At 47.9% G+C, this 19,448-nt stretch overlaps 1 protein-coding gene and 1 pseudogene across 1 annotated transcript; one reads left to right on the top strand and one right to left on the bottom strand.

The window, feature by feature from the left end:
- Positions 1-1,119: 1,119 nt before the first annotated feature.
- LOC101443576 (putative protein-lysine deacylase ABHD14B pseudogene) lies at positions 1,120-1,646 on the top strand (annotated as a pseudogene).
- Positions 1,647-14,480: 12,834 nt separating this feature from the next.
- On the bottom strand, positions 14,481-19,445 carry TUBG1 (tubulin gamma 1). The gene is made up of 11 exons (XM_004484607.5): positions 19,103-19,445; positions 18,684-18,796; positions 18,320-18,487; positions 17,410-17,478; positions 17,078-17,157; positions 16,547-16,673; positions 16,095-16,181; positions 15,831-15,980; positions 15,311-15,463; positions 15,067-15,228; positions 14,481-14,872 (listed from the first exon to the last, which is right to left on the bottom strand). Exons 1-11 carry the CDS (start codon positions 19,149-19,151, stop codon positions 14,675-14,677), a joined length of 1,356 nt encoding a protein of 451 aa, XP_004484664.1. The 5' UTR covers positions 19,152-19,445; the 3' UTR covers positions 14,481-14,674.
- Between the last annotated feature and the right edge of the window lie 3 nt (positions 19,446-19,448).

Here is a 19,448-nt window from a genome sequence, read left to right as displayed (position 1 = left end):
CCACACACAAGGAGTGCGCCCCATAAGGAGAGCCGCCCAGCGTGAAAGAAAGTGCAGCCTGCCCAGGAGCGGCGCCACACACACGGAGAGCTGATGCATCAAGATAATACACACATCAAAAAAGAGACACAGATTCCCGGGCCACTGACAAGAATAGAAGTGGACACAGAAGAACACACAGCAAATGGACACAGAGAGCAGACAATGGGGCTGGGGGTGGGGAGGGGATAAATAAATAAATAAACCTTAAAAAAAAAATCTGAGGAAATACTGAAGTCTCAAGATCAGTTGAAATCTGATCCTCCAATTCCCAGTGGATCTTAAGTTGTATTTATCTAAGTGTTGTATGCTTTGGAGAGCCATTGGACCAGTTAGGTTTTGGGGGGAACACACACACACACACGCACACACACACAATCTATTGCATAATATGATCCTGTGTTACAGTGAGAAAAACATATTCATTTTTATATGTCCTGTATTTGCAGAAATTAGTTCTGGGGCAAAAGTTGGTTTAGGGAAGCGGATGTGCTCAAGCGATTGGGCTCCTGTCTACCATACAGAAGGTCCAGGGATTGATTCCTGGGGCCTCCTGGTGAAAGTAAGTTGGTCTGAGTGGTGAGCTGGCCCGAGTGGAGTGCTGGTCCGTGCAGGAGTGCTGGTCCATGCGGAGAGCAGGTGCAGCAAGATGACGCAACAAAAAGAGACAATAAGAGACACAGCAGACCAGGGAGCTGAGGTGGTTCAAGAGATGAGCACCTCTCTCCTACTCTGGAAGGTCCCCGGATTGGTTCCCGGCGCCTCCTAAAGAGAAGACAAGCAGACACAGAAGAACACACAGCAAATGGACACAGAGAGCCGACAGCGAGCACAAAACAAAGTTGGGGGGGGGGGTTGGAAAAAATAAATAAAAAATATATTTTTTAAAAGTTGGTTTAATATATAGCTTCAGGAATTAGACCTTTCACAAATATTTGTGTGTGGTTTTTTTGACATTAAAAAAGATCTTTTAATTTGGAAATAACTTCAAATATACAGAAAATTTTCAAGAATAAGAACAGTAAAAAGAGCACTCATAGGCCTGGAGCCTCAGATCCTTCCCCAGCACAGCAGCACAGTATGGGCAGCGTGGAGGGGCATGTGGGCACCATCCAGGTGCAGGGCTGAAGCCTTTTCCGTGAGGTGTGGTTGGGCAGTGGACAGATTCCCCACCTCTCAGTGCTGCCAGTGCATGGTTTCCGCCTCTCCTCCACGACCTGGCAGAACCTGGGCACACTGCTCCTATTTGGAGTTGGCCCCTGGCAGCTTCCTGGTGACTGTGATGAGGCCTTGGCACTGGACCGCTCGGTTGTGATCAGCCCCTCGCTGAGCGGCATGCACTCTTTGCCCTTTCTTCTGGCCCCTGGCTCGCAGCTCCAGGCCTGTGTGCCAGTGGCCCCCATCTGCACTGACAAAATCAATGTTGCTGACTATGCCAGTGTGAAGACGCTGGCTTCGACTGTAATTGAAGACCAGGACCCCATGGGCCTGAAGCAGCTGTCCGTCCACCGGTGCTGGCCATGGAGAGGACAGGGCACCCTTGTTACCTGGACAAGCCCAAGGAGTGGCATGCGGGGCTGCTAGAGTTTCTACAGAGCTTGGCATGAGGCCCAGCCTGGCCAGTTGTGGGGTGGGGGCTGCCTGTTTGCCTTGGGGTCTCTCTCTCTTTTCCGCCCTCCATGGACACTGGCTCATCATGCACCTGCAGCAGGTGTGTGTGTGTGTGTGTGTGTGCGCGCGCTTATCCCTCCATCTGTGTCCTTTTCTGTTCGACCTGTCTTTTCCTCTTCCTCTTTCTCTTGCAGTGATGGGCTAAGGAGGTGAAACCAAGAGAAAAAAGCTTGGAAAAGGGATAAAATCTGGTGGAGGGGAAGTGGATATGGCTCAAGTGACTGAGCTACTCCCTACCACATGAGAGGTCCCAGGTTTGGTTCCCGGTGCCTCCTAAAGAAGACAAGCAAGACAGAGAAATGATGCAGCAAGATGATGCGGTGAGATGATACAGCGAGAGACATGAGGAAAACATAATTAGAGACACGACAAAGCAGAGAGCAGAGGTAGTTTCAGTGATTAGGCACCTCCCTCCCACACTGAAAATCCCTGGTTCAGTTCCCCATGCCTCCTAAAACAAAAGAAGAACAGCGCACAACAAACAGACACAGCAAATGCAAACAATGAGGGGGTGGAGAGAAAATAAATCTTTTTTTTAAGATTTAAGATTTATTTATTTATCCCCACTCCTACCCCCATTGTCTGCTCTCTGTGTCCATTCACTGTGCATTTAAAATAAATCTTTAAAAAAAAATCTGGTGGAGGGTAATCCATTAGATGAGCTTCTCCTTTAGGCTTTCCTGCTTTTCTCTTTCCTCTGCCAAATCTTCCCCTCTCACCAACTCCCAAGGCTACCCTGTGGGGCCAGTCACCCCCAGCTCTTAGGTCACAGATACATACATGCCCATATGCACGCTCACTCGTTTAGAACCATCCTTGTTCCCCAACGCAGCTCCACCGACAGACATGCTTCTTCTCACGTGCCCCTATGCACACCTGCACATACGTACGCATACATGCGCCTCCACACAAGCCCTTGCAGGTACGTGTATGCTCCCAATTATGCAGCATTTGTCTGGGAAATGCTGGGAAAATGGGGAGCCCATTGGCCAGCCCTTGAGGGAAACTCCTTCCTGGGTATGGGGTATGGCCAGCCCTGGACTCCACTATCCCATAGCTTGCTGGTTCCAGCCTAGAATTGTCCCCCAAAAGAGAAGGCTCCCAGATCTCCCTGCTTTTTCCCATCTTCTGAGTTCTCCCCCTTCTCCAAGTTTATCTGGTCTTGGTCATTCAGCCAGGCTTGTTTCCTGCTCTGAGGTTTAGGGGATGGGGAGGTGGAGAGTGGTGAAATTAAGTGATGCAGTTAGAGAAAAAAAAGAAAAGAAAAAGAACACTCATATACTCTTTTTTCAAATGTACCTATAGTTAACATTTTCCTTCATTTGTGTTCTCGCTCTTTCTTTCATACATGTTTTTTTCCAAAACTATCTGAGATTTATATATGTACATCATAGCCCTTTACACCTAACATTTCAGTGGGTATTTCCTAAGAATAGGGATACTCTCTTAAATAACTACAGTGAAATTATCAATTTCAGTTTATTTAATGAGATATTATCTTGATCTAATCTGCCATTTTAATTTTGTCAGTTGGCAAAATTATTTTTATGACAATTTTCCCTTTCAGTGTGGATCCAGTTGAGGTCAATTATTAAATCTAGTGGTCAAGTTCCTTCAGCCTTCTTTAATCTGGAACATTTCTGCAGGCTTTCTGTGATACTTTTGAAGAGTGCAGTCCTTCCTCTCCTTTTCCCCTATCTCCTTTATTTGCTAGGATTAAAAAAAAATTAGAGTAGTTGTAGGTTTTCAGAAAAAGCATGCAGAAAGTACAGTTTTCCCTATTATTAACACTTTGCATGTGTTCAGTACCTTTATTACAATTGATGAAACTATAATAATATTATAATTATACTATTAACTATAGTCTGTAGACATATTTGTTTTAAAGCAATAATCTATTTTTATAGAGCTAAGTTATGTTTGAGGAATGTTAAGAACATTTTTGTTTATTTATTTATTTATTCATTATTTTCTATATATGAAAATAGATTTGTGAATTTTAGGCCATGGTGTGAAAATGAATGCAACAGCTAATCGATTATATAATCATATTATTCAACTCACTTTATAGGGCTCTAGTTCTTAAATTAGCTATAACGAAATAGTCCTTTTCTATTATCTTAATCTAATCCCTGTTAAATGCAGATTAAAAAATGCTTTCTAGGGAAGTGGATGTGACTCAACGGATGGAGCGTCCGCCTGCCACATGGGAGGTTCGGGGTTCGAACTCAGGGCCTCTTGGCCCGTGTGGTGAGCTGGCCCACGCACAGTGCTGATTGCTGATGTGTGCAAGGAGTGCCGTGCCATGCAGGGGTATCCCCCATGTAGGGGAGCCCCATGCACAAGGAGTGCACCCCACATTGAGCCGCCCTTAATGAGAAAAGCACAGCCCGCCCAGAAGTGGCGCCGCACACTGGCAGAGGTGACGCAGCAAGATGACGCAACAAAAAGAGACACAGATTCCCGGTGCCACCGAGAATGGAAGCAGACACAGAAGAACACAGAGCGAACAGACACAGAGAGCAGACAACGGGGGGCGGGGATCGGGGGGAAGGGGAGAGAAATAAATAAGAAAACAAGTCTTAAAAAAAACCCACGCTTTCTAATTGCCTTGCTTGACCTTTCCATTGGATCCAAACCAATATTTTATTTAATCCATAATTAGGTTCTAATAAAGGGGAAGCCTTCAAATCTGTGGTAGTTTGAGACCCTGAAGGCCCAAAGGGCTCACACCTCCCTGCACTCCTGCCCTCGTGTAGCTCTCTCCTAATTTAAGGCTGGACTTGAGCCCGTGACTTGCCTTGGCCAGTGCACATGACACAAGCTCAGAAGGCTCAGTGCCGGCGCCTGAGGCTCGCCTCCCGGAGCACCCGCCCAGGACTGCTATACCAGGAAGCCAGATCCAGTCTGCTGGAGGCTGGGGCAGTCACGTGGAGAGGAACGGAGGTGCGCCAGCCACCAGCCGGCACCGACTGCCAGGCCTGTGAATGGGGCCAGCTTGGACCGTCCAGCCCTTCCAGCCATCACCTGACTGTAATCGTCCAAGGCAGCCCGGGCGAGACAGCAGCGGACTTGTCCAGTCACTCACAGAACCAAGAGAAACAAGAAATCATGATTGTTTTATGCCACCACGTTTGGGGGTGATTTTTTATGCGGTAATAATTGAAACATTATCTTTTTTACCTTGCTCAAATTTAAGCTTAACATCAAGCTCAAATAGAATTATGATCAGTGCTTGGATGTTTTGCCCTGTAAATTGCTCTGTGGAAAAAATCTTATGGATGGAACGGAAAGGCTTGTGTTAATCTGTTGGTAAAGTAAACTTGAAGTTAATAAGATGAGTTACAAATCTACCAGATCTTTTTCCAGTTTTAAACACTTTAGCTTACTGTGTTATAAATATTATCATTTATGTTATACATTTCTTCAAAATATTTCTTTCATAAAATAACGTGTTCTCACTGAAGAAAAATGGAAAATACTGAGAAATTTAAAGATAAATTTAAAAATAGCTCAAGTGTTATTCCACAATCCAGAAATCTACTGATAAACATTTTGGTGCGTTTTTCTCTGAGGAATTTTTCTGTGCTACATTTACTATTTTTTCATACTTAAGATTAGGTGGGGGGGGGGGCAAGTATGACTATAAAGGGACACACTAGGGGACCTTGTGATGTTGGCACAGTTAAGTGCCTTAATTGTGGTGCTGGTTATACAAAGCTGCACATGTGATAAAATTGCATAGAGCTACACACATAAATGCAAGTAAGTGTATGTATAGTGAGTGAAATCTGAATACACTCTATGGATTATACCAATATCAACTTCTTGGTTTTGACATTGTATCATAGTTGTGCAAGATACTGGCATTGGGAAAGGGTGGGTGAAGGATGCAGGAGACTTCCCTGTACATTTCTTTGCACCTTCCTGTGAATTTATACTTATTTCAAAATAAACAGTTTTGTTTTTAAAAATATCGGGCTGTGGCTAGAGTTTTGTGCCCTAATATCCCCCTTTCCATTTTTTACCTAATTGAAAGAGAACATCCAAATTTCATACCCATGGGTCTTGATTATGTTCAAAAACAAAAACGAAGGAGCAGATGTAGCTCAGTGGTTGAGCACCTGCCTCCCACGTATGAGGTCCTGGGTTTGAGCTCCAATATCTCCTAAAAAACAAAACTGTTTCAGTATATTTTAGAATTAACTGTTAATTTGCAGTTAATTGGAACTTGATCACAATTAGGGATTCTACAAGCTACATAACAATACATACAAATAGAATACATAATATATATACGCAAATATATAATTATAACAGTAGGGAAATAATGTGAAATTAGACTCCTGGTGGACTTGAGGGTGGGGAGGAGACCCCACCCGTGCTCAGTCAGGAATGATCTGTGAGGACTTTGGGGGAGGGAAAGAAGTATCTGCAGGTCCGAGTTGGGTCAGGATGTCTCAGGGCAGGGCAGGGCAGGGCACGGCAGCCCAGATTCCTGAGAAAAAGTAAAGGGCAGGCTGCTACGTGCAGTCAACAGTGTCTAAGACTGCACCTTAAGCAGGTGCAGAATGGAGCAGCAGGGCATAGACAAGAGTATTGATAACAGATTTTGCCAAATATTGATTGGAGAAAGAGTTTGGGAACAGGAAGAAATAGAAGGTGGGAGTTTGGGAATTGGCAGTGTCATTTTTGGAGAAAAGTCCAGAAAGAGCAGGCTGATGGCTGGAGACCTGCCAGCGGATGGGCAGAGGCTCCCCTTGGCTAGAGGATGAAGTCCAGATGCTACATGACATCCAAGGCCTCCACGTCCATCTCGACTAGGAGTCCCTTCCCAACCTCCTCTCCTGCCCTCCCCTAGAAGGCACCCTCCGAGCCACCGCAGTTTCCAGAAGGCACGCTCCTGTTTTTAGGCCTCCCTCTTCTCTCAGGCTCTCCTTCCTTTGCCTGTCAGCACCTCAGCTGCTCCCCTGCCTACAAGGCCCTGCTGCTATGGCTCAGTGAATCCTTGTGGCCATATCCAGAGCGGGGGGCTGCCCTCCTCCTTCTGCCGTGGGCCTTCTCTCAGCCCTGGCGGCCTTGTTGCTGGCGTGAGTGCGCCCCTCCCCAGCCAATGTAAAGGGAACGATTGAGCTGCCGAAGGAAAGTGAACGCCACCTCCACCCCACCCCCTCCTGGGCCTTTGCACGTGCTGGCACCGCTATCTTCCCTCACATCTCCACTTGGAAAACGCTTCCTCCTAATTCAAGACCCTGTCAAACGAGAGCTCCTTTGTGAAGCCTCCTGATCCTTCCAGGCAGAGCCAGTGACTCCTGCTGCTGAACCCCCACAGCCTTTCATTCTTTCAGATATTCAGCAAATATTTACTGAGCTTGCTCTGCCATGGTCCTGTGGTGTACACTTAGCACCTTGACCGTCGCAAGTCTGTGTAGAGGGCTTGCTCCCTCAGAGCCTTATGAGGTATTTTAGATTCAGGACCTTAATTTATTTGTTGAGGTAGTTCTGGTTCTGGTAAAGAGTTCAGGTACACAGTAAACCCTTAATATATTTGTTGAAAGCATGAACAAGCTTTACTTCAAAGGAAATTGGGTTCTGAGACGTTCCTAAATCCATAAGGTGGAAGGCACATTAGTTACCTTCTCTGTCTCCTGGGATCTGCCCGTTCAAGGCAAGCCATCGCCCAGCATTTGCCTGACCAAGCCTGGTGGAGGGACTCGTGTCCACGCGGCTGTGCATCCCACCCCAGGACAGCACTGGCAACGTGGAGGTTCTTCCTGGTGCCAAGCGGGCACCTGCCTTTCTGTAGTTCCCTCCACTGGTCCTCGTTCTGCTCCTGGGTGAGTCACAGAGCAAGTCTACCCCCTCGGGTAGTTGATGCCCATCATAGACTCTGCAGGTACTGTGCCTCTTCCTGAGTTTTCTCTTTCCAGGTTATGTTAAAACCTCCCTTCACCACTGGCTAGCTGGTTGACCTGGGCCTCTCTGTCCTCTGAGCTTCAGTTTCCCCATTTCTACCTACCTATAAGATTGCTGTAGGAATGATAGGAGTTCATCTATGTAAAGCGTTTGGTATAATAAATGCTTAATAATAATTTCATATTATTTTGTATTACATTTTACATATAACACAACTTTTTGCTTTAAACTTTTTATTTTGAAATAATTTCAAACTTACGGAACAGTTGCAAAAATATTACAAAACCCATACAGAACTCACCAACATACTCCCCACCACCATATGTCCAGATCCACCAATTTTAGCTTTTTGCCATATTTGCCATATCATTCTAATCATGTATATCTATGTCTGTCTATCTGTCTGTCTATCTATCTATCTATCTATCTATCTATCTATCTATCTATCTATCTATCTATCATCTATCTTTTGAACATTTGAGATGGACAACTTATAATTTGAGGCATTTTATTTAATTTAAAAAACCAAAACAGAAAATATATAACCAAATTTGTGTTCATCATTCCATCCCCAGCCTTTCAAGTGTTTAACTACCCATGGCTTAGAGTTTTGTTAAAACACTTTATGTCCATTTCTATTGTGTGTTCATTGTATATTAATATTCCATATTGTATACTAATTGTAAATGTATTTTGTATAATAATTGCATGTTAATACAATTAATATATTGTAGACCATTCGTTTAGAATTTTAACTTTGTTGTTGTTTATGGACATGAAAAATAGTAAGTTTACTGCCTTGCCTGCTATTCTTCTATAGCTCTAAACTTGAATCAAATATATCCACTTATGAAATAACCCTAAACTCTCATACATGCCTCCCATAGTTTTCAGATCGAGAGTAAACATCTGTAAGATAGAGGCGTGTATTGGTCCCTACCCCCAAGCAATTAGGTTTCTTCTTCTATATTGTTTTTCATTCCTACCCAATTGTCAAAACCCACTTATCGGGCTCCTTACTTTGGTTTTTCTTCCTGTTCATTCTTCTATTAATTTACATCTAAAATTTATTTTTTAATCATTATATAAAGTAATACAAGTTCATTGTAGATCACTGGAAAATATAGAAAACACAAAGAAAAAATACACATAATACCACTATCTAGAGATAACTCCAATTAATATAATTTTTAAAATTTGTATTTATTTCTCTCCCCTTCTCCGCCGCCCCCCCCCACCCCAGTTGTCTGCTCTCTGTGTCCATTCGCTGTGTGTTCTTCTGTGTTCGTTTTTATTCTTGTCAGTGGCACTGGGAATCTGTGTCTCTCTTTGCTGAGAAACCAGGCTGCAGGTTTTTTGCGCGGGGTGGCTCTCCTTACAGGGCGCACTCCTTGTGCATGGGGCTCCCCTACGTGGGGGACACCCCTGCATGGCACAGCACTCCTTGCACGGCAGCGCTGCACGTAGGCCAGCTCACCACACAGGCCAGGAGGCCCTGGGTTTGAACCCTGGACCTCCCGTGTGGTAGATGGATGCTCTATCCACTGAGCCAAATCTACTTCCCCCTGTTAATATTTTATTACACTTGTTTTCAGTCTTCATTCTCTCCCTCTCCCTTTCTACAATTGAATATATTATAATATTTTAAAGTACTTTTTTCACTTAACACTAAATGATTCCAACTTACTTTTCAAACCATTTCCAGACTAGCTGTCCTAAAACACATATTTCTTCGTTTCACTTTCCAGCTCAAGAACCTGCAATTGCAATTCAGGCTGCAGCACACCTCTGAGCACTTCTTAGATGTTGGGCATGGTGGAAAGAAGGTATTGATTTGGAGCCAGAGGACCTGAGGTCAAGTTCTGTGTCCTTTGCTTATAGCTCCATGATCTTGGACAAGTTACTTAACTTCTCTGAACCCATTTCCCTGTGATGATAAGTGACAAAAATCCCTGCCTCAGAGGGCCCAGATAATTAAAGCATGTGAAAGTGCATAATGAAGGGTAACATGCTATACAAATGGTACCATTGTAGGGAGCAAATGTGGCACAAGCAATTGAGTGCCCGCCTCCCATGTGGGAAGTCCTGGATTTGGTTTCAAGTGCTTCCTAAAGAAGACAAACAAACAAGCAGACGATGAGCAAAACAACGAACAGACAACAAGCAAAAACAAAAATGAGCAGGGAATGAATGTGGCTCAAGCAATTGAACATCTGCCTCCCACATGGGAGCGCCTAGGTTTGGTTTCTAGTGCCTCTTAAAGAAAAAACAAAACAAAACAAAAACACACAACAAGCAAAAAAACCCCACAAAAAACAAGCAGACAATGAACACAAACAATGAGCAAAAACAATGAGCAGAACAGATGAGGGAGTCATCTCAAGGAGGAAAAAAAATGTTACCATTGTTATCCTACCCCTACCCCCCACATAAACTTGGGAATTCCTTAGGTAGGGACTGTCAAGAAACTTAGTGCCGGGCTACTTGGTCTACATTCTTAATAAATGAAAAATGAATAAAAGTCTTCCAGGCCTTAATTCATTTAACCCTAGAAATGGTCACTGGAGTGAGACTTACGGGGTGTTAGACGCTGACTGACGTGGCTGTGGCGTGGCGAGAGACTAGATTTTCACTGGTTCACCTACAGTGATCAGGCCCTACAGAATCTAATTAAATTTATAAAAGGTGGATTAGAAAGTCAGAATGCTACTTCAAAATATTCCCGTTACTTTTCCAGGTCAACCCTTTCCCTGCTTAAGATACCAGAGAGGGCGTGGGCTGGCAAGCGCAGGCAGGCATCGCTGGAGGGTGTATTGTACGCTGGATTTTACCTGGCTCTGCACTGCCGAATGCCTATTTCTAGGGAGAGCTAATACTTGTGGCTGGAGACCACAGGTCAGGCTTCATAGACCCACCTGCCAGCTCTTTTTGTCAGGTCTCTGGGCTTACCAGGCCATCGCTTCCCACTGTTTGTGCTCAGGCCTCTTCCCCTCCGCCTCAACTCAATATGCCTTCCACACTGAACATCCCTAAGTTTTCGATTGGCCTACACGGTCTATTTTTGACCATGTGCTTCCTGCTGCTAGTCTCTGACCCATGCGTGTTCGAGGGTCAGGGCGCACTGCAGTGCTCGGGGGACATGACCTTTAAATGGCTGCTTTTCTTTTATTGGCTTAGTCAGAAAGAGGTTCCTGGTCCTGGTTTGAGCATTCTCTTCTCTGTCCGCTTTTCCTTGGCAGCCCTTGTCTCTCACGTGGCACAGTTACTGCTGTGGCTTTGCTCGACTCTCAGACTGCCGGGATTTTTCACCACCAGCACCACCTGCTGCCCTGATTCCCAGAGGCCTCCCGTCCTCTCCACCTGGCCTCTTCGCTGCCCTCTAGTTGACACCCTTTGGAGTCTGCAGCCGGCCAAGAGCAGGGAGGGGCTGCCTGGGGTGGGGTGAGGGGTGATCTGGAAATAGCCTTGGGGGAGGGGCCTGGCTCTGTAGCTGGCTTGAGGTGTTGTCTGGGTTTAGGATGCCTGGTGCTGAGCAGTCAGAAAAACGAGGTCACTTGGGAGATGTAGCTCTTCCTTCGAGGGAGGCCCAAATGCCCAGGGTTATTCCCCCTTCTGGGTTGGCGGTGTTCCTGTCTGGGAGTAGAGCACCAGCCCCGAGGCTTTTACTCTGGTCTGCTGGGCTGAGCCACACTCTGTTCTAACTGGAGCCTTCCTGCAAGAAAGCGCCCTGGGATTGCTTGTGGCGTGGAGGTGCAGCCTTGCCACGTCTTGCTCATCATCCCCCACTTAGCACCAGCCACTTGAAAGGTTGGTACAGGGACAGGAGCAGTACAGGAGGCCTGAGGCCAGGTGCCCAGCTGTGCAGGAGTCGCTGGTAGAGCTGAGAGACCAGGGGCACACTGATTTTCACTGAAAGCGCCTTCCCCACTGGGAGAAGTGGACACCCGCCAGGCTGCCTCTTCCTCCAGTCAGCCCTCTGGAGACCATTATGACCCATAGGGACAGATTGACTGCTGGGCTGTGATGGTGACAGGCTTCCCTGTCTCCCCTTAGGTAACCCGCGGCCTGGCTTCTAACGACACATTGGTCCTGCCAGGGAATCCCTCACTTTGTTCATGTCCAGAGCTTTATTAAAAATACATAGAGGGGAAGCAGATTTGGCTCAACTGATAGAGCACCCACCTACCACATGGGAGTTCCAGGGTTCAAACCCAGGGCCTCCTGACCCGTGTGTTGAGCTGGCCCACGTGCAATGCTGATGCACGCAAAGAGTGCTGAGCCACGCAGGGGTATCCCCCGCGTAGGGGAGCCCCGTGCGCAAGGAGTGCGCCCCATAAGGAGAGTTACCCTGCACGAAAAAAGTGCAGCCTGCCCAGGAATGGCACCGCACACACAGAGAGCTGACGCAGCAAGATGACGCAACAAAAAGAGACACAGATTACTGGTGCCGCTGACAAGAATACAAGTGGACATAGAAGAACACACAGCGAATGGACACAGAAAGCAGACAATGGGGTGGGGGGGGGAAGAGAAATAAATAAAAAATAAATCTTAAAAAAAAATACATAGGGAAGCGAATGTAGCTGAAGTGGTTGAGCACCTGCTTCCCATATACCAGGTCCTGGGTTTAATGTCTGTTACGTCATAATAATAATAATAATAATAATAAAATACATACTGTACTGCAGAGAAAGCAGAGAGTTTGAGAGGTGGATTATTAAGGGATAGTACTCTTTTCATCTTTTTTTTGTTTATTATCAATATTGTTACAACTAGAATAATGAAAATGCTCTACTAATGACTGAAGTGATAAATGCACAACTATGTGATTATACCAAATACCATTGCTTGTCCACTTTGGAAGGATTGTATGCTTTATTTACATGTACCAATATAATTGATTTGTTTAAAAAATGTATCAATAAAATTGATTAAAAAACAAAACAAAAAAGATACATAGGTTCATGGTGGGGAGGAGGAGTGTGTCCCCAGGTCAATAATGAGTAAATATGCTTTCCAATGGAAGAGGGAAACAAATCTTCATTTTCCCAAAGTTCCTGGGTGAACGCTAGCACGGTGAGTGTTCTTCAGTCTGCGTAAGGAGCCACAGAAGCCTTCAACCTTACCTTCACTCTGAGCTCCGCCAGCACCAGTCCTCCTGCTCCACTGCGCCCACCCCTCTGGCTTTGGCTCCAGGCGTCCTAGGGTGGTGAGGTAAGGAAAGGGCAGGCACAAGTCCCTGACTACTCTAACCAGCATGGTGGGTGCACCTGAAGCCAGCTGAGGCGGACCCCAGCCGCTCAGGGATTGAACCTGCCTTATCTGCACAGGCTTTCAAGGTCCTCATATTCTGACAAATAGGCCCATCTAGTGGCTCCAAAGGACCTCAGAGGTGGGCTGACTCTATACCACCCTGGCAAGATCCTGTGCAATGCTCAGGATCACAGATGCTGGTCTGTCAAAGCAGCATTTGAATCTAACTTGCCACTCAGGAACAGGGTGACTTGGTAAATTAACCACTCTTGGCCTCATTTTCCTCATTTATAACAGGGGATTATTGATAATATATCATTGTGAGGATTAAACAAAATAATGCGGAAGTCCTTGGCAGTGTGCACATGCACACATTTGCCATCGCTGCCCTAACCCTGCCTGCAGGTGCTTGGGAGCCTAAGATGGGCACTGACATCCCACCACCGTCTAAGGAGAACCTATCTTGCCCTTCTGATCCTGAAGATTTAGGCCTCTATATATTTACTTTTCCCTACAACCTGCTACCAAAAGTGAATAGCACTAGCGCTTTCAATAACTGGAAACCCTGAGAAGAGAATTATGACGACTTAGCTGTGGGCACATTTTGGCCCTGCTGACAGTATAGGCTTCGGATCTGGTCTCCTAATATGATTTTTCTGGACTCCAGCTGCCTGAACCAGTGGCTTCACTGCACTAGCACTCTAGCCCCTGCCCCCTCTACTGGCAAGAAGCTTCAACAGTGCTTGGCCTGACTCCATTGCTTGCCAACAGCCTGTTGGTTGAAGCGGTGGCCTCAGGCCTGCTGTTGTAATGGTCAACACCATCCCACTTTGATGTGGGAACAAGAAACTGGGGAATGTTCACCTGATATGGTGAGGGGAGGAACCCAGAGAGTATTAGACACAGAGTGAAATAATAACTACGGGCCTTCTTTACCCTCAAAAGGAATTTCTCAGGCATGTCAACCGTACCTGTGTTCTTGAAAACTAGGCAGAATAAAGAGAAGCCAGGGGGTGATTGTTTGCCCAGAGTTTAAAGATGCTGGAAGTGGGAAGCGGATGGGGCTTAAGTGACTGAACTCCTTCCTACCACATGGGAGGTCCCTGGTTTGGTTCCCAGTGCTTCCTAAAGACAGCAAGCTGGCGCGACAGGCAGGCATGGCAAGCTGACACAACAAGCGACAGTAAGAAGAAAAACATAATTAGAGACACAATAAAGCAGAGAGCAGAGGTTCCTGGTGTCTCCTAAAGAAGATAGTGAGCTGATGCAACGAGATGACACAATAAGAGACATGAGGAGGAAAAACATAATGAGAGATATAACAAAGCAGGGAATGGAGGTGGCTCAGTGATTAGGCACCTCTCTCCCACATCGGAGGCTCCTGGTGCCTCCTGGTGCCTCCTAAAGAAAGAAGGAAGATGAACAGACACAGCAAGTGCAAAATATCGAGGGAGAGGGGGGGAAATAAATAAATAAAACAAATCTTTAAAAAAATAAATAAATAAAAATAAAGATGCTGGAAGTCGGGGAAGACCCTGTCAGAGTAAACAAAAGGCACTTCCCTTTCCCCAGGCCCTACACCCTCCAATAAGACCACTGACTTGATTTATATCCAGTGCTTTATTAAAGATAAATAGTTCCATAAGAGGAAAAGTAAACGTGTCCCCAGGCCAACAGAGTGTGTGTGTATGAGAAAGAGATGGGCAAGGTTCCTGATCTGTGCTCTGAGGGTGTGGTCAGACAGGCAGGGCCTGGGCCAACCAGTAAGGCAGATGAGGGTCCCTGTCCTAGGGACTCACTGCTCCTGGGTGCCCCAGGAGATGTAGTCGGGTCGTGTGGCCGCATGGTACTCATCGATGAGCTGCTGCACAATCTCCCTGGATGTGTCCAGCTCGTCAAAGTTCTCCTTGAAGATGTCCTCCTTGCGGAACTGCTCCAGGAAGGCCTCCCGCTTCCGCAGTTTGTCATACTGGCGACAGGTACGCTCGAAGAGCTTGGGGTGTGTAGAAAGCAAGGGTTGCAAAAAACTTCAAGGAACAATAAGGCGTAGAGAACCAAGTTTGGGCTGTCCCTTTGTACCTTCCCCTTCCCCAAGCAAAAAAGCCAAAAGCAGGGGCAGCATGGATGTTGAGTGGTGAGGCACAATCAGGAAATTGATTAGAGGTAAAAAGATGCAAGCAGACTCACCGAGGAGATGCTGGTGTGGTTGGCCATCATGAGCCCGCTGACCCGGTGGGCCGAGGGCAGGTAGGGAGACTTCCGCGACAGGGCCACCTGGATACTGGCTGGGCCCCACGGAATGAAGTTGGCCAACTTGCGTTCCCGGATCCTCTGCAGGCTCTTGTGCACCTGGGGAGGGCACAGGAGTGGTGGTGGTAGCCTCTCCTCTACCCCTGCGGGCCCAGGGGTAGACTGAAGGGGCCCCACCTACCTGGGTGGGGTCCACCTCTCCCTGGATGATGTTGAGGATGGCGATGTAGCAGTGGTTGGTCTGGCGATCCCGGCCTGTGGACACCATCACGTTCTTGGGCTGCAGCAGCCGCCTCATGACATCTAGGACCGTGGTCTTCCTCACGCTGGCCACCTGAGGGGGGAGTGGAGAACAGGGACCAGCCAGCACTCAGGACGCAGTCCAGAGACACGGACAGAAAAGAAGAGCGGTCAACACACGTGCCCATCAGACTCGGGGTCGTCTGGTCCCTCTGTGGGGGGTCTGTGGAGACAGGTCTACGCCGAGCATCTGCAGTAGGACCAGGGATCTTAGCCCTCCTCGGTTCTTGTGCAGGAACGAGCAGCCCGTGTACAGCCCACCCCGCAGGGGGCCAAAGCAGAGGCAGGTGTCGAGCAAGGCAGCAGGAGAGCCACGTGCTCTGCACCAGTGCCTGAGCAAAGGACAGCTTCTGGGGCAGTGGGGAGAAGGCCAGGTCAGGGCCTGCCGGGGCTCCTCTTACCGACTGGTCTGTGGTGAGGGGGGTGTAGCCGGTCATGAGGAAGTGCAGCCGCGGCGTGGGGATGAGCGAGGCGATGAGGCCGATGAGGTCATTGTTCATGTAGCCAGGGTAGCGCAGGGTGGTGGTGCTGGCCGACATGATGGTGGACACCTGGGGGCGGGGGTGGCATGTCACAGGTCTCAGCCTGGGCAGGGCCTCCCTTCCCCAGCCAGCCCTTGAGCAGGGAGGGTCCCAGTGCAGAGGGGTCCAGGAGTGGGGGCACACCAGCTGGTTGATCTGGGAGAAGGACGGGTTCTGGATGTGCAGGCGGTCTGTGGCAATCCGGTTCAGGGCCGTGTTGTCCAGCACCACCTGGGGGACAGAAGAGGTGATGGATCTGTGGGGACAGGTTGCCAGCTACCCTGACCTGGGTGATGGGGACATTCTGCAACTGCACCTAAAGCCAGCTGAGGCCAACCCTCACTCTCCTGCCAGGGACTGAACCTGCCCTATGTGCACAGGCGTTCAAGGTCTCCACATCCTCTGACAACCACGGACCCATCCAAGTGGCTCTGAAGCTTAACTTCCCTTGAGCCTCACGGCAGAAAGAAACATCCAAAAGGGGCTTGCACAAGCCTGTGCCATAGGAGGGCTCAAAATGGATTTTAATTATTGTATGAAGATGAGGAAATAGGCAAGGGGCTTGGAAGTAGGGAAAGGTAGAACCTAGGGCTCACCACGCAATCTGCATTCTGGGTCAGCCTCTTGAGCGTGAGCAGCGAGTTGTAGGGCTGCACCACCACATCGCTCATCTCGTCCTGGTTGGGAAACACTGAGTACGTCTGCACCAGCTTCTTAGGGTACCTAGTGGTATTGAAAGAAGATGCTCAGGTCAACAGATTAGAGACTTGGTGAGCATAGGGCTCCCTTAACAATAATCTGGAAGCAGCTAAATCTATATGGGAAAATTGGGTGGGGTAATTGGAGTAGAAAAGGAAGACTTGAGTTTTAGAAGTCTGTAACCCCAAAGGGGGAAGGACAGAGATCTTAGGATCTAGGGTCATAACTCTAAGCCTGGTCATACTCCATGGACCTTCATCTAGGGTCCAGATTTTAGGCTTTGGTTCCAACCATTGAGAGTGTGAAAAGATTCTTGGTCTTTGTGGCTTCACTTTCCTCACTACAGAACTATCTGAAGGGCTTCCCAGACACTTAGAAGGCCAAGTTGGAAGTCCTGTCTCCTCCCAGCCCCCCAAATACAGACTTACCTGTCATTCAGTCTTTCTAAAAGGTAGGAGCCCAGGCCAGAGCCAGTCCCTCCAGCAATGGAGTGACACAGCACAAAGCCCTGCATGGGGGAAGGGCAGTCAGTGTCCAGGTATCAGGAGGCAAGATTTCAAACTAGGCCATCCCCCAATTTCTTAGACCACTATCTTCTCTAGCTTCTCCCCCATCCTTCCCACCCCCCATATACATACAACTTAGAAGATGGCCCAGTGACTTCCCACTGCAAAGGGTCCTATGCCTAATAGGTGGCTTCTAAAGGATGTTACCAAGAATTCTCTATGTTGGCTCCCACTGGCTTTCCTGGGACACTCACCTCTAAACTGTCACTGCCATCTGCCTCCCGGTCTATGATGTCAAAAATGTCTTCGTGGATCTTTTCTCCCTTTAGAGACATGGGGAGGGTCAGAGTGAGACAGAACCAAAGGACAAGGACTCTTACCTCGGAATAGCCTCTCTTGATTCTCCTTAATAGTACCCAAAAGTCCTTTTCTGGAACATCATCAGTCTTTTTATTTGCATTGAGAGGCAGTATAGCAGAGTGGTTACAAGTGGGCACTCCACATTCAGACTGCCTGGGTTCACATATTAGCTCTATTTCTATTTATCTGGGTGACGATGGACAGGTTACTTAAACTCTATGCCTCTGTTTCTTCATCTGTAAAATGAAGGTGATAATATAGTTCCCTGGACTCTATCTAAAATCCTTGGGGCAAGATATCTCAGATTTTAGAAAGGAGATATGGTACATCTGATACACATTAAGCAATACCTGCAGTGGGGATCTGAGGCATGTTAATCAAATGCATTACCATTTCTGCAATGAAAAGTATGAGTATTCACAATATGTTGAATAGAATGTATAAATAACCTCTTCTCCACTGAGATTTGGGTTTGCTGCTAAATGAGTTAGACTTCCTTTGGTTTCATATTTTTGGATTCTGGAAAGGTAGATCAGAGACTGTGGATCTGTAGTACCTACCTCATAGCGTTGCTGGAAAGTTTAAATAAGTTAATATATGTAAAGCTCTTAGAATGCCTGGCACACAGCACTAGCTTAATAATATTACATAATTAACTTTAAAAAATTGAAATCCCCTCAGCCATCGTTCTCTCCCTCCAGCATTAATACACCTTAGATCTGGATCCATCTCTCTCTGGGAAGTCAGAGGGCTATCCCCACAGAAGAAGGGTGTTGTGGGCCCTCCCCAGGAATAGCAAATGACCTGGGAGAATCCGCTGGCCCAGTTGTTGCCAGCTCCTCCGCCGTGCTCAGACAGGTAGATGTTCTCCGGGTTGTAGAGCTTGGCGTAAGGGGAGTTGAGGATGGAGTGGATCACCCGGGGCTCCAGGTCCAGCAGCACGGCCCGCGGGATGTAGTGCTCATCGTCTGCCTGTCCAGGGGAGTCCAGGGGGGCCCAGTCAGCTGGCGCCTGCCCAGTGCTACACTCGCCCACACTCTGGACCCGCCCCGCACTCTCTCCTCAAGTCCTGGCCCCTCTGCCCAAGCGTGTTTCCCAGTACCAGGCCGCTGCCCTTCCCTTCAGGCCCCCTGACCCCCTGCCAGCCCTGGCCAAGTCTCTGGGGCACCTGGTAGAAAAAGACGTCCTTGCGGTCAGTGCCCTCGGTGGCGAACTCCTCCACGATGCCCTCGGGGCTGATACCATGCTCGGCGCACAGCTGTTTCCAGAACTCGAACCCAACTATGGGGGAGGGGACAGGCGGGAGAGAAAGAGCCTGTGGGTGTCGGCAGTTTGCGATTAGGACTAGGCGTCTGAGCCCAGGGATAGTAATTCAAGCCTCGGGACTCGGCCGTGTCTGAGAAACTGGATGTGGGGGACTGAGCAGGAGAGGACCCCTTGGGGCTGGGCAAGTGGACACCGGGTCAGGGATGTCCCGCATTTAGGAGAACGGCGATTCTGGGAAAGGCAGAATGAATCTCGGTTCCACAGCGAGATCCTATAGAATCTAAGGAACCCGGCTGGTGGCAGGGCCGGAGGTTCGCTCACTCTGATTGCCGCACTGGCCCAACTGTAGGGTGATGATTTCCCTCGGCATCGCTCCTCAGGTACCCGCGTTGCAGCAGCTACCAGCAGCAAGGCCGCTACCCGCTAGCCCGCTTGCTGCAAGACGCAGGCGCTAAACAACCTCCCCACCGCTCCCGGTCCCCGCCCAATGAACTTTCTTTGCTCCAATGAGTTCTGGCGATAGCGCTTCCTTATTCCTTTGGCTTCAACAGTGCAAACTGCGCGTGCGCTTCTCTGGAACCGGCTCAGAACGCTCGGGCAGTGAGAGTGTCTCTTAACGCCTGTCCTCGCTTTCCTCTGAGTGGAAGCGTACCTGAGCCTCTGCGCA

The sequence above is a fragment of the Dasypus novemcinctus genome, chromosome 21, assembly GCF_030445035.2.
Source record: "Dasypus novemcinctus isolate mDasNov1 chromosome 21, mDasNov1.1.hap2, whole genome shotgun sequence".
Lineage (NCBI taxonomy): Eukaryota > Metazoa > Chordata > Mammalia > Cingulata > Dasypodidae > Dasypus > Dasypus novemcinctus.
The sequence above is the reverse complement of the archived record's forward strand: the minus strand, read 5'-3'. Positions and strand labels throughout refer to the sequence as shown.